The following is a 13,517-nucleotide window of genomic DNA, read 5'->3' as shown; positions in this document are numbered from 1 at the left end:
AGCCAGCTGTCACTCACACAGCTGGGTGGATCTCGACAGTATTGTCGGGATCCGTCCCGGCTGCGGCGCTCTCAGTATACCGCAAGCTGTAGCTTGCGATATACTGAGCTTTGGGTCACGGGAGGACGCTAGTATATGTCCTCCCGTGACCCTTAGGAGAACTATGGGGAAAACACTTACCCCATAGTTCTCTTTTAAGCCCTCGTTCACACCTGACCGTTTTGTAGCGCGTTCTACGCTCGACGAACGCTCTACAAAACGGTCAAAAATATAAATTGCATTGTAGTCAATGGCCCCGTTCCCACCTTGCCGTATTTCCGCCCGTCCCTAACGCCCTACAAAACGGCCCACGCCTGAAAAGGTCCAGGTACTACTTTGGGCCGTTTTGTAGGGCGTTTTCCATTGGGATACAGCCAAGTAGCCTTCGGAATCGCGCGACTTTTTTACCGCGAATCGCGGTAAAAATCCGCGCGACCGCCGCGCATATTACAATACGCCTAGGTGTGAATGGGGCCTAAGGGTTTTTGGTGGGGGTCAGGGTAAAACATTTTGTCTCCAGTAAATGCCTGTATAGCAAAGAGTGAAATGAAACATTTGGTACTTCAGATTAGTTGGGAAATTATATTTACTGCTTTATGTTTGTCCATGTAAAATTACTTTTAATCATAAAGAGCTCATTTGGGGGGGAGAAACATTTAACGTGTCAATTTCTTTCTTTTTTTTCCCCACAGGATGTTATTTGCGGAGCTTTGATCGCCCTGTTGTTTCTAGCAGTTACTTTTCCCATGTGGGATTTAGTTGATCATCAACTTTTGACAAACTCCCTTTGTCCAGTGGCAGCAGTCATTACTGGTTTCTTTCTGAGCTACAACTACCCAGAGCTGGATCACTACAGCACCACCAGGGCAGACACAACCGTCATACTGGGTGTTGGAGCAGGGATCTGTGTAGGTGTCTGGTTAACCAATCAAATGGGCCTTACTTACATTCCAGCTGGTGATTTCCCACTGACTATCCCACCAATGACCTTTAACATGTTACTCAAGTTCATAGCGAGATTTATTCTTGGTGTTGTCCTTCTGGTTGTCACAAGGTATATTTCTAAAACGTTGTCTCTTAAAGCACTTGGCTCATGGTACAAGGTTTCAACACATGACCAGTTGGTGAAGCAAAGGCTTGAAATCGAGGTTCCTTATAAATTTGTGACATATCTATCTATTGGAATTATAGCTACAGCTATTGTTCCTTGGCTCTATTACATGTTGGACCTGGAAGTATGATTAATGCCTGAGAATTGACCAGGTCTACATCCTGAAAGCTGTTCTTCAATAAAAACATGATGATATTCAGGAACATCTCCATTCCAGGACTCAACGTTGTCATCACAGAAAGAAAGTCAACACTGCTTTCCCCAAAGATCAATTCCTGGAATGAAACCATGTTTATGATTGTTGTTCTTTTTATTTTCTCCTGAATTCGGATATCAATGTTGAAGGTGTTTTCGGGTTGAGCACTGTGAAATAACTTATTGGACAACCTGCTTCGTGCCAATCTTTGTGGACTATGTACATGGTGAAAGTTTACAGAATATGTACTGCACTGATTTTTTACTGGTATCGTGATTGTACAGTTTACAGAAAAAACATTATGACAATGGGTGATGTGAAGCATTAGGGACGTCACCCACAGGTCTGACCAGATTTGCACATATTTCAACAGTGGGATAATGTTATTGGGATATGATGTGTATTTATGATCCACACGGTGATATTGTATATCTGATCCTAACTGTCCCCAATGGTAATCTGGAGACATTAAGCAAGACTAAAGAAAGGTCTTGTCAAGTGTCATCGCAAAATATGGTCAATATTGTAAAGCATATTGTGAAGATAGGAACAGTGATTGCAATAAACAGGTTACTTTAAGGGAAACCTGTATTGAAGAAGAAAGGCTGCTATGGCTGAGCTCTCGCTCGCTCTCTCTCTGAAATTGCTGCTGCTCTGACATGCTCAGCCATTGCCTTTAGTGCTTTCTACATGCCTGACATGGAAAGGATTTTCTATCGATGTGTTCTGAAATTCTTACCTTTACAAATCTGCACACTTACTCCAGGCCAATGATTCAAAGTATTGAAAGCAAAGACCCAAGTAACTAGTATTTTCAAAAAGTAGGTCAGCAATGAAAGCCTTTTATCTTTCTCTTATTCAGGTGTCCTTTAACTATGGTTACTACTCCTATACTGCACATAAAAATGCCAGTTTAGTAAATATAGTTTCTCTGCTTTGATCTGCATAATGGATCTGTATTAAATTTGTGAGATGAACTATGGAATCTAGATAAGTAATGATGTATAGCCACTATTTCCAAACATTGGCAACCCAATGTATAGTATCTTTTTCCACACACAAGACGTTGGCAAATTGTAGCCACCTACTGCTGAGGACATCGGTAGCAGCAGGCAGAATGTGCTGCACTCTGAGACTTGTGGCTTCTCAACATCAGGAGGTGCACAGGTCCATATTGCCACTAATTCTTTATATAGGCACATGAAAGAACAAGGACAGAATGATATCTGTGAATGTTCTCATACATCCGGGTCATGGTATATCTGTAAAAAAAAAAAAGTCAAGGCAACTGGACTTGCTGTATTTTCCTTAAACGCCTTTGACTTATTTTTTTTATTTTTTTTTTTTACAGATAAGGACAAAATTAGTTTAGAGTCACAATTGGATATGTACACGTGAAGTTTAGTAGTCTATATCCACCACTTCGATTTCAGTTTTCTGCCAGAGGTTGAGTAAAAGGTGAATAGTATAGGTTTTACATAAACTGAAGTAGGTATTCTTTGTTCTAGGTTTATCATGGCTTATTTCGCATTCATGGGCTCATATAAGATGTATTTCTTATTGGAAAAATCAAGTGCATTTGAATAACCACAAGATGTTTTCCCATCACACTATGTACTTCTGGTCTAAGGCTCTGTTCACACTTAGGCGTATGGAATATGCGCGTTTGTCGTGCGTTTTTACCACGATTTGAGGTTAAAAAAATGTGCGACAAACGCGTGTTTCCGAGGGCTACTTGGCTGTATGCCAACGGGAACGCGGGACAAAAACGCTGCAAAGAAGCTCATGTAGCTTTTCAGGCATAGGCCGTTTTGTAGCGCGTTCAGACGGGCTGAAATACGGCAAGGTGTGACCCATACCCATAGAAAACAATGGGATTTTCCTGTTTGAGCGTTTTGTAGAGCGTTGAACGCGCTACAAAACTTACAGGTGTGAACCAGGCCTAAAAGCTGTCTGAACACACTGCAAGAGAGCCACTGGAGTCTAATCTGCACAAACTCCAGTTGTAAGTGGCGGTGCAGTCATTCTGTGACATAAAATAATTATTAGATAGTAGATTATCAGTACTCGAGGAACAAGTGACCCTATTGAGCACAAAATTCCAGAATTGCAATAAACTGAAGATAACGGAGAGCACAAAGTTCTAAAACATTACACATCGTCGTGCAACCTTATTTTCTAGCATGGTGTGAATTGATAAATAACACTGATTGTTATTAAACATAAACCAAGATAGGTTCGCCTACCGCTGATAAAATTATTGCAACAAGCGCTGTGGCATTCATTTACAGTGGAAAAAAAACACTCAGGGTTTGTTCAACTTGTTCTACATTTTATGCAAAAATCAGATTGCAATACCTTCTGTTTGTGGTGTCCATTTATTTCTTGATCAACTGCACTGGTCCATAGAGAGAACCTTGCAAGGTCCACTTATGTTGCAGCCTCCCTACAGAACATAACTGAAGGTATTGGAAGAAAACACCCTGACTTCCTTACATAGGTGAGGGTGATGTCACTAGACCTAATCATAAGATTCTGGGAAAGTGGAAGCGCCCAAATCCTACCAGAATGTGCTTCAAACTACGAGATATACAGAGCTTTCCCAGCATCCCGCAGTGACGTCACCTGTGCCTATGGTAGGTATTTTTTACATTTTACTTTATTGCTTTTAGGTAGCATCTTTTATTCGGGTGAAGGGGGAGCTGAAACATAAACAGCCCTTGAATTTTCACATAAGGTTCGCTTTAAAAAGCACCCCCCACCAAAAGTAACAGGGTGGAACAAGGTAAGATAATCTCATTCACCTATGAATCTGGCCCTCCAATTTACAGTCCTACATCAACATTTTTGTGTTTCATGGTATTTGTAAAATCTCTGATCCCCAAACAAAGAGGGGTAAATGTCAAAAAGGACAAAGATGAGATTACCACACCCTGACAAACCTCTTTGGTAGTATTCTTGAACTGGGAGGGTAATAATGATCACGTAGCCCGAGCTAATTCCAGAATAACGATATTTGAGAGTCAAAAGAAAAAGTGACATGCTCTACAGCGACTTTGTTTTGTGTAATTCACATAATTCTGTACTCTCACCTTATCTTACAAAAGACTTTCATGCTGGTGACTAAACAGAAACTGGACGGCAAGGATATTAGAATGACAGCTTCAGGTCAGAAACAGATTGCGGCAGAGCTCAATTTAATTATTTAGTAGAACAAATGTTTTCCCAGAACACGGAACTTTTCTGCTTTTTAGCCCCATAAGCAGGTTACAGAAAAGCTAAAAGGGGAGATTTATCACAATGAGTGTTTGAAGTGAATATTTTCTGTTTGGCCGCTATTAAAATCGGTCATTGGAAGTTGTTTATGGTCATGGAGGCCATACACTGTCAAACCGTTCTAGTCTGGATGTCATTTGCAGTAACGTTAAAGGAGAACTATGAGGCGAGTGGAAATAACTCATCCTCATAGTTCTAGCCGACCTGTGATAATGAAACTGTCACGTTGGCTCAATAGATCGGGAAATGAGCGAATACATACAGTCGCTCGCTCACTTCTCAATCATCTCCCTGCAGAGAGACGTGACTGTCACTCAGGGCTCCCCTCTCCGATCCTCCAGTGCTGAGTGGGGGAACGAACGAGGGAGGGAATGGGCACAGCTGGCTCTGCCTCTAGATAGGCAGTGCCTGCTGTCACTCACGCAGCTGGGTGATGTCAGGATCCGTCCTGGCTGCGGCGGTCTCAGTATACCGCAAGCTATAGCTCGCCATATACTGAGCTTTGGGTCACGAGAGGACGCTAGTATATGTCCTCCCGTGACCCTTAAGAGAACTATGTAGAAAGTATGTAGTTACAAACAACGAGCAGTTCACTTTTTAGAGCAATAACAATCTTCAACACTTGTCTTAGAAATCTTCCAGCATGATGGAAAGTCTTTATTCAAGCACAGAATTGTTTTACAAGAAGCAACTGGCCTTGAAACAATATGTATTATTTTGCTGCACAACTGCCCAGAAAACGAATAATTTTATGGTGTATACCTGATACAAAGGTACCTGGTAATAATTCAGAAAATGGGCTAATGTCAAATACTTCAAACTATCAAAGTCATAGCATGACTAGGATTATCTGCAAGGTTGGATGTCAGAATGGCCAATAGCCGGATAAATACAAATGTAACGCATTCCAGTATAGCTTGTGACGATTGGGCCATGTGGGTTACAGTCACAACTTCTAGTCTTTGCACACAGTGACGAGTAGCATATCCTTCTCTTTTTGTCATAGAAAAGGGGATGAGACCTTTATAAAGAATGCCCCATCAGCTTCTGGCAGCCAAATGCTAAGATACAGTTGTGTACAGTGATCCAGAACGGCAGATCTCTTACCCCCACTTGTATTAGATTATATATCTGCCCATGTAAGACATATGGAAATGTTAATAATGCTATTTCCCAACAAATCAGCCCAAAAGTAATCTCAGTCTTCAGTGCACAATGATAACATGGAACGCCATTTGTGGTATGTTGCAGGCTTTTTCTCTTCTTCAAATAGTGATTAGCGCACACCAGAGCTCAACCACAGATTTATATTTTATTCAGCTCAGCAGTTCCAGCACAAATGGGTTGAATAAAAGAATTTCTCTAGTGTGCTCTATTCAATATTTGGCCGTGTGGTGGATCTGGGACCTTCCAAAGCCAATATTGAGCTCCAATAAATACACGATAAAGGAATGGGGATGATTCTCTTCCTCACATCTGAATAAAGGACATTCTGCTAATAAAAGGGGCATCACAGGAAGGGCTCCACGTTTATTTCTAAAGCCGAGCAGGGCAGTGTCAGGTCAAACTTCGTGATGACATCAGGGTGTAAGACGCCCAGTTTTCCAATGCTCTTGCCATCAGCCAGTATTTCTGCACAGCGTCCAGGAAAGAAAGCTGGATCTGAAAAATACACAGCACAACATAATGACACAATCATGAGTTATAATAGCAATCAGGCAACCACCATAAGAGAACATACCAATGAAAAATGGAGCCTCAAACAAAGCATTCAAATATAATAAAAACTTTATTTTAGAACACTAAAATTAACTTAAATTTACGAGTTCAAAAGCACAATTATATTTAATTGCCTTTGCACACATGTTCTGGTGACCATTGTCATCGATACAGACAGTGAGAGAAAATTCAATATTGCGAGTTGTCACCAGAACAGAAATAGAGTGAAAATCCTCCAATGGGGACAACTATGTAAGATGGGACTTCCCTGACTTTGGAGCGATCACTTCACTTGCTGCTGTGTCTACAGGACAGGAAGTGGAGGTAACTCTTGAATGGGATACAAAACACCTACCGGGTTTTAACCATTCCGTACTCCCTTCAAAATGAAATAAGAAAGTTTGGGCTTTATATATTCTTTAAAGAAATGTGTAGTCTTCTTTACTAATAAGCAAAACAAAAATTGAGTGTGGCTTTTCAGATGATCAGGGACCATTTGTCTCCCTCTTCAGTCTAATTAAATACCCACCAGTTGTCTTCAGTAGCAATGCTGTGATGTGTGTCTATAGATAACAGCATTGGAGTACATTGAACAGGAAAAGGTAAGGATAGAACTGCCTTCTTTTCAGCTATATGTTACTGCACAAGGGCCACAACAAGGAAAATACAGATTGGTTCACTTAAAGAGACACTAAACTCAGCAGTTAGGGTTTGTTTCCACCAGTCCGCACTTCTACCTCAATGTCCCGTGCCCGGAACGGAATTGCATATATACAGTCTCCTTGCGTTCTGGGGCGGGAAGGGCGTGGCAGTGCTATTCACGTTGGTGGCAGTGCAGACACATCCCCCGCCCATAGTGCAATCGGCAGACACGCCCCCAGCTCCCGCATTTTATTACCATGCGTTCCTCTGTGGTCGATCGTACTGCTGGCGGAGGCAATCCCTTGCGTTCCGGGCGCGGTACATTGCGGTAGATGTGCGGGCTTGGTGGAAACAAGCCCTTAAACCTTAAAAATGCGGCTGTAGATCTTCAAATAATCTCTGAATTGGTGCTGACACTGTCCTTCCTTCTGGAGGGTGAATACTTTTGTCCCTTATGGTCCCTTCGTGTGTTGTACAGTAACCACCGCTCCAAGATCACTCCCGTGATGGACTACAAGCTTAATACAAATTAGTAAACTAAACACGAGATTGTAGTCCAACACGGGAGTGAGCTTGGAGCGGTGGCTACTTTACAACACACACAGGGACCAAGGGGAACAAAAGTAGCCACCCTCCAGAAGGAAGGACAGTGTCGGCACCAATTGAGAGATGATTTGAGGATCTACAGCCGAGTGATACACAAATAAGATACATTTTTGTTGATAGGTAAAGGTACTCAAATGCATTTTTAGGATTTAACTCCTGAGTTTAGTGTTAATTTAATACAGTTTGAGTCATCCCCCTGTCCAGTTTTATGTTTTAGATTACTGTAAGACTGTGGATATAATTATCTAAGCAAATTACTGTTTATTATTTTACCGCAGTGCACTGTCAATATCATCCTGTCAGGCTTAATCGAAAAGGCAGTACAAAGAGCAGCACAAATGTATTAACTCTGAAAAACAAATCAGGAAATCTTTTTCAACTCAGTTAAATGAAATCTGGTTGATAGCTGTGGGTTATTAATTTTGCCCTGTCATTCTGTATTTGGACTCCCATATCACGCAGGTCTTTGGCTGACTTCATTGGTATAGTAACACACGATAGGAAGGACTAGACTGGGGGAGATGCTTTCCAAGCAGCAATTTGTTTGATTCTCATGGTACTAAACTGCCCAGTATGAAGCCCCGAAATGTTCCTACATCTACAAAGTTCGCTCATTAGGGAACAAGAAGCCATAATTGGAAGACTAAAGCGTGGACATGGCATAAGAGCCGCGTGTAGCAGAATGCAAGGAAGACGCTGGAGCCATGAAATTCTTTCAAACTTTTCCTACTGCATTTAGAAAGAGGTGTGAAATCAGAGAATGGAGCATACAGCCGCCAATAGCTGTGAAATGGGCTTAGGACCCTTCTGCAATAAAAGGTTTAGGATAACACTCATTCAGCCCGTGGCACCCTTGCCTTAATAATCCATACTGATAATTAAGTCATTATGCTAATTACTCCAGAAGTAATACAGAGTCCCCCTTGTAATTGGGAGGCTGCTCACTTTCTGTAATGATGCCTCATTTTTATTTTTAGATACATGTCTAATGGATATATAAAAACAGAAAGGCAATTATTTAAAATAATCACAGAATGAAGTAAAACGCATCTCAGAAAATATAACTAATAACTTCATTAATATAATAACCAAAATAGCTTAATTAAACCTAATTGAAGTGACTCTTGAATTCTGCATGGATGCAGGTAGACTGTATCAACCCCCCAACTTCTCTCTCAGGAGATCAGCTAGGGGCATCTCCTCATCCGAGTTCTCAAGTCCCATGAGGGATCTCATCCTTGTTATTGGGGTTCTCTGATTATATGTGATTAAAAGAAACCTGTACTCAAAGAAATATGGAGACTGCCTATACTATCCTCTACCTCTTAGAATGCTAGCTGTCTGCTGATCATGCTGATCCAGTAGCTTGAAAACTTTCTGTAGCACTGACCTGGATCAAACATGCAGATCAGGAGTGTTGTTTTCGCTCTACCTTTCTAGTCTGCATGCTTGTTCTTGGACCACGATTCAGACAGTACTGAAACCAGAGACAGTCAGACAACTATCATTCTAAAGCTGGCCATACACCTTACAATTTATCTGCAGATTTTCTGTGGTCAGATGGAAAAGGTGATACAGATTCCTCTATCTACACTGAACTGTGTGGATGGAGTAATCTCCACCTGGGCCAATCTGTTGCACTTTTTCCATCTGATCACAGAAAAAGTGTAACAGATTCCTCCATCTGCGCGGATGGAGGAATCTCCCGCTGGGCCAAGCTTCAGTATCTTGCTAGTAGGCTCTGCAGCCTCTCAAAATACCTGAACAATGCCTGCATCCAATCAGATTGTTCAGGTATTTGAACAGCGGGGCCAACTAGCAAGATACTGAAGCTTGGCCCAGTGGGAGATTCCTCCATCCACACAGTTTAGCGTAGATGGAGGAATCTGTTACACTTTTTCCATCTGACCACAGAAAATCTGCAGATAATCTATAGGTGTATGGCCAGCTTAAGGAAATAGCAAGTACATCCCCATACTTCTCTCAATACAGGTTTCCTTTAAGGAGGAGAAAGTGGCACGGACAACGACACACCTGAACTTCATGATAATTACATAGAAGTAGAGGAGATTATTGGGTACAGACTTTAGCCCTGATATCAGGTCTCGCTGAGAGATTTAAAGGAAATCTATTTTTTACACAGAATTCCACAGCTGCTATCTAGGTATTAAGATAGGAGAACAAATGGAATGGCATGGGTCACTTTAAAGAACTGCAACTAACTAGAATCAGTTACACTGATTCAATCCAAAGAACAGAATATAATAAGCCACTTGTTTTAATAATGGACAATACACGTTCCTTAATATTGCTTGGTTTATTATTTTCTGTTTGTTCATTTTTGTGGTGTTTTAGGTTTCCAGGTAGCTTGGGGTCGATTATGAGGGTTTAGCACAAAAAGACTTTGTATGCCACATGGATAACTTAGGACATTATGGATCGCTGATTGATGCCTGATATCAGACTGACTATACATGAAAAGTATGGCGGTCTAAACTGGTGCTATCTTATAATTCAGTCTGGGACAGTATCTTTCAAGTGAAAATATTGGTCATTAATGCGTGTTTGGAGAACCTGAACCTTAAAGCTTTGATAGTCACCCTCCTGTATAATTAATTCCCAACAACACTAAGCATTTCTACATGGTGGGAGCTGACAGATGTGCCTGTGAACTGAGCATGAACAGATGTGAAGTTCAGTCACCATGACACTACAGGAGGATAGATGCTCATTCCCCTAAAGCCATAGATGTCACTTTATTTTCCAGAGGCCACTGGCTTGTGAATAATCACATAATTACAGCTTCTACAGACGGTCCCTATGACTTCTGTACTTGGATAGACAGGCCCATCTACACTTGCAATTCTGCCTGGAACGCACTGCAGACTTTACTGCCAGGTCGTGAACCAGAAAGGGTTAAGAGCTCGGGGCCCAAGTGTCATTTGTATCGACTAATCTTTATCACATTTTATGGACAATTAAATATCAAAGGGAGGGCTCCTCTTATCCACTAGAATAATGCATTTCAGTTTCTTTCTTGTGTGTGCTTCAAAATGAAAACTGGGAATAAAAAAAAAAAATCTTTAGGGTAATATTATAGGCTTAAACATACCTGACCAGGCCTATAATTTGATAGGATGTGCGGAAGCCAAGGCTTACAGGCAGCAATTGAGAAGCCACTTTAAAGGCTAGACTCTGAGAAACACTTAAATGTTTCTTTCATCTACAGCTGAGCTCTGCTGGTAACATTTGTAAGCTCCAGTTGACGTTTGATGCACGTTCACCCCACAGACCTGAACATAAGGCGCTTCATCCAGTCACAACCATTGTGCGAGACACTTTCTCATCTTTCTATTTGGAGGTTACACAATACACACATTACAAATCAGTCGGACATTTGTGAACGAAAGAAAACCCAAACTCAAAGTTACTAAGTAGACCTTGTATAGAAAGAATCCACCACAGCCTCTGTACCAAATTTAAAAATACACTGTATATTTCTTCATTTTATTTTTATATTTAATATTTATCAATTCCATAAATAACTGGGTGTAGGCCAACCTATGTTGTTAACTGTCCTGGTAATTTAGACCCTGAAAGCAGGCTGCAGTTGCTGCTATGTGTGCGAGAAGAGGTCTCGCCGCAGCAGAATATTCCCCCCCCCCACATTAGCAGCATTCCATCAAATATGGGGAAAGCATTGTGTTTGCTTCAGAGCTGTGAAAATCAATATCATGGACAAGCAGTGCTGACACCTTCTCCCCTTCCTGAATCAATGGAGATGATGACACTGGCCAAACAAAACCTGGTAACCATAAAACACATTCAGTAGGATTTGTTTGCCATACTTCAGTGCCTCTTTATTGCTTCACTCTTCCATACAGCCAAAAGCCTTTTTAGCTAAAGTCTGATTTAGTGCAAGCAGGAGCTGGTGGCAGAAACTACAACATGAGGCCAGTGGTTTATAGAAGGCACTAAAGGGGTCTCCCCATACTTTTAATTGGTCACCTTCCCCTGTGTAAAGTGTTGTTGCAACTTTCAAACATTATATAATAATCGGTTAGTTAGCCGATGATTAACTTCGAATAAATCGGATAAAATAAAATAAAAAATAACACCATTATTTATTTAAAATAAAATACACAAATGCAGCATTACAGACAAAGTTTACTTTAGAATAAAACGGTATGCACATTTTTTGAAATCGTACTGCACTGGAACGCAGGGCATTTGTAGTACCACGCATTCCAGTGCGGGCAATCACACTGCAAACAGGAGGTGCATTTGGGATCCATTGAAATGAATGGCACCGCAATGCACCTCCTGCAGCAACATTTGTCAGACCAAAACTGAAAATGACTTTTCCCACCTTTTATATATATTTTTAAAATAATTGTATGTATTATATTAGACATTTTAATTAATTAAATGTATTTGAAATACAGTGAATTTTAAAACTCTAAGCCAATATAATAAAATAACCAAACTTTTATTTAAAATAACACACCAAACATTTTTTTTTCTATTTTTCATTTTATTTAACTTTAATTTTTTTGATGTTTGCCTTTTTATTTATTTTAACTTTTTTGGTAACTGTTTAATGTTGTTTTTGTCTTTTAATTGTAGTTTAACCTTATTTTTGTTACTTTTTTTGTTTTTACTTTATTGCTGGGAGCAATAGCCAGCCTGCTATTGGATACGTCAAATTGCAATAGCCAATAGCAGGCTGCCTATTACACCCGCCCACTGCCTGCTGTCAGTTAGCAGAGGAGGGACCTGAAGGAGAAAGATCTCCATCAGGTCCTCCTCTGCTGACAGTGGGCAGGTGCAATAGCCAGCCTGCTACTGGCTTTTGCATTTTAAAATATCCAAACACAGGCTGGGTAAGACTTCCAGACTCTAGATGCAGAGGGGGAACGGGGCAGAGCAGAGGAGGCACGGGCCAAGTCAGCAGAAGAATGGGCCGGGTGAGCGGAGGAACGGGGCTGGGGCAGAGAAGAACCTGAGTAGCAGCGGAAATACGGGAGGTGGGGCAGCAGCAGAGATACGTGCGGGGCAGCAGGGGACGGCAGTCACAGGGTCTCCTCGCTAGTGCCAGCTGCAGTGCTGTGTGTCCCCGCTGCCTCTGTAAATACAGCTGCTAAATGCTGTACAGTTGAAGAAAAATCCCCCCTTCCAGTAGTGTTGATCTCCTGTGTACCCCAATGCTCTCAGTGGTTCCCCTCACCAACCCCTGTGTCACTACAGGACACATAATAGTGATGTAAAAAACCAGCTAAGCTAAAGAAGTTAAATCTTCCACTGGCATCTGTCAGGTTAACCAGTGATAAAATCTTCCTTTTGAAGTTTGCAGCTATGCTTTATCCCCTTTGGAACCATATTCCTCAAGACGAATTCTCAATAGTAAAAAGACTGCAACACTAGCACTTGAAAAAAAAAAAAAAGAAGAAATCAGTTGGTAATTTTTACTGCCAGCAGATGGACAAATTTATGAGAGGATATGTACCTCTGATGTTTGTGAGCCATACAGGTCCTCAATGTGACTGCTTCCTCATGTCACCCTGCTATTCCTCTCGTCATCCCATCTAACATTACCCATGTGTAGTGGCTGTTATATGCTCTTTATTGCTTCCTCAACGAGGGTGCCTTCTGGCTTCCTTAAGGGTGCCTTAACATTTTTACAGTGCCATGTCATTGATGTGAAGGCGGCTCCTGATTTGAAGGAGGGACTCTTCTGGGGGGACTGATGTGAACAGGGGCTCCAAGGGGGTAACTCCGATGTTTAGAGGGGCTCATGAAGTAAAAGGGGACTCTGATAAGAAGAGGGAATCCCACTTTTTTGTGCTTTTACATGAGGTACCCCCCTTAAAACCCATTCCAGACCCCTATCTGAGATAAGGGTCTGGTATGGAATTTTCAGGGACCACA

The 13,517-nt window shown here is 41.4% G+C and overlaps 2 protein-coding genes across 2 annotated transcripts in view; one reads left to right on the top strand and one right to left on the bottom strand.

Annotated features, from left to right (window-relative positions):
* The window catches only part of SGPP2 (sphingosine-1-phosphate phosphatase 2), a 37,958-nt gene extending 36,678 nt beyond the window's left edge, over positions 1–1,280 (top strand). Inside the window, exon 5 of the mRNA XM_018568487.1 lies at positions 732–1,280. Coding sequence (XP_018423989.1) covers positions 732–1,280 — 549 coding nt within the window. The remainder of the gene's footprint in view (positions 1–731) is intronic.
* A 4,810-nt stretch (positions 1,281–6,090) lies between these two features.
* Positions 6,091–13,517, bottom strand: part of FARSB (phenylalanyl-tRNA synthetase beta subunit) — a 50,370-nt gene continuing 42,943 nt past the window's right edge. The window contains exon 17 of the mRNA XM_018568488.1: positions 6,091–6,284. Within this exon, the coding sequence (XP_018423990.1) occupies positions 6,133–6,284 (152 nt within the window). The 3' untranslated portion in view covers positions 6,091–6,132. The remainder of the gene's footprint in view (positions 6,285–13,517) is intronic.

Source organism: Nanorana parkeri, unplaced genomic scaffold (genome assembly GCF_000935625.1).
Source record: "Nanorana parkeri isolate BGI_ZX_2015 unplaced genomic scaffold, ASM93562v1 scaffold1197, whole genome shotgun sequence".
Lineage (NCBI taxonomy): Eukaryota > Metazoa > Chordata > Amphibia > Anura > Dicroglossidae > Nanorana > Nanorana parkeri.
This window is presented reverse-complemented; position numbering and strand designations above follow the sequence as displayed.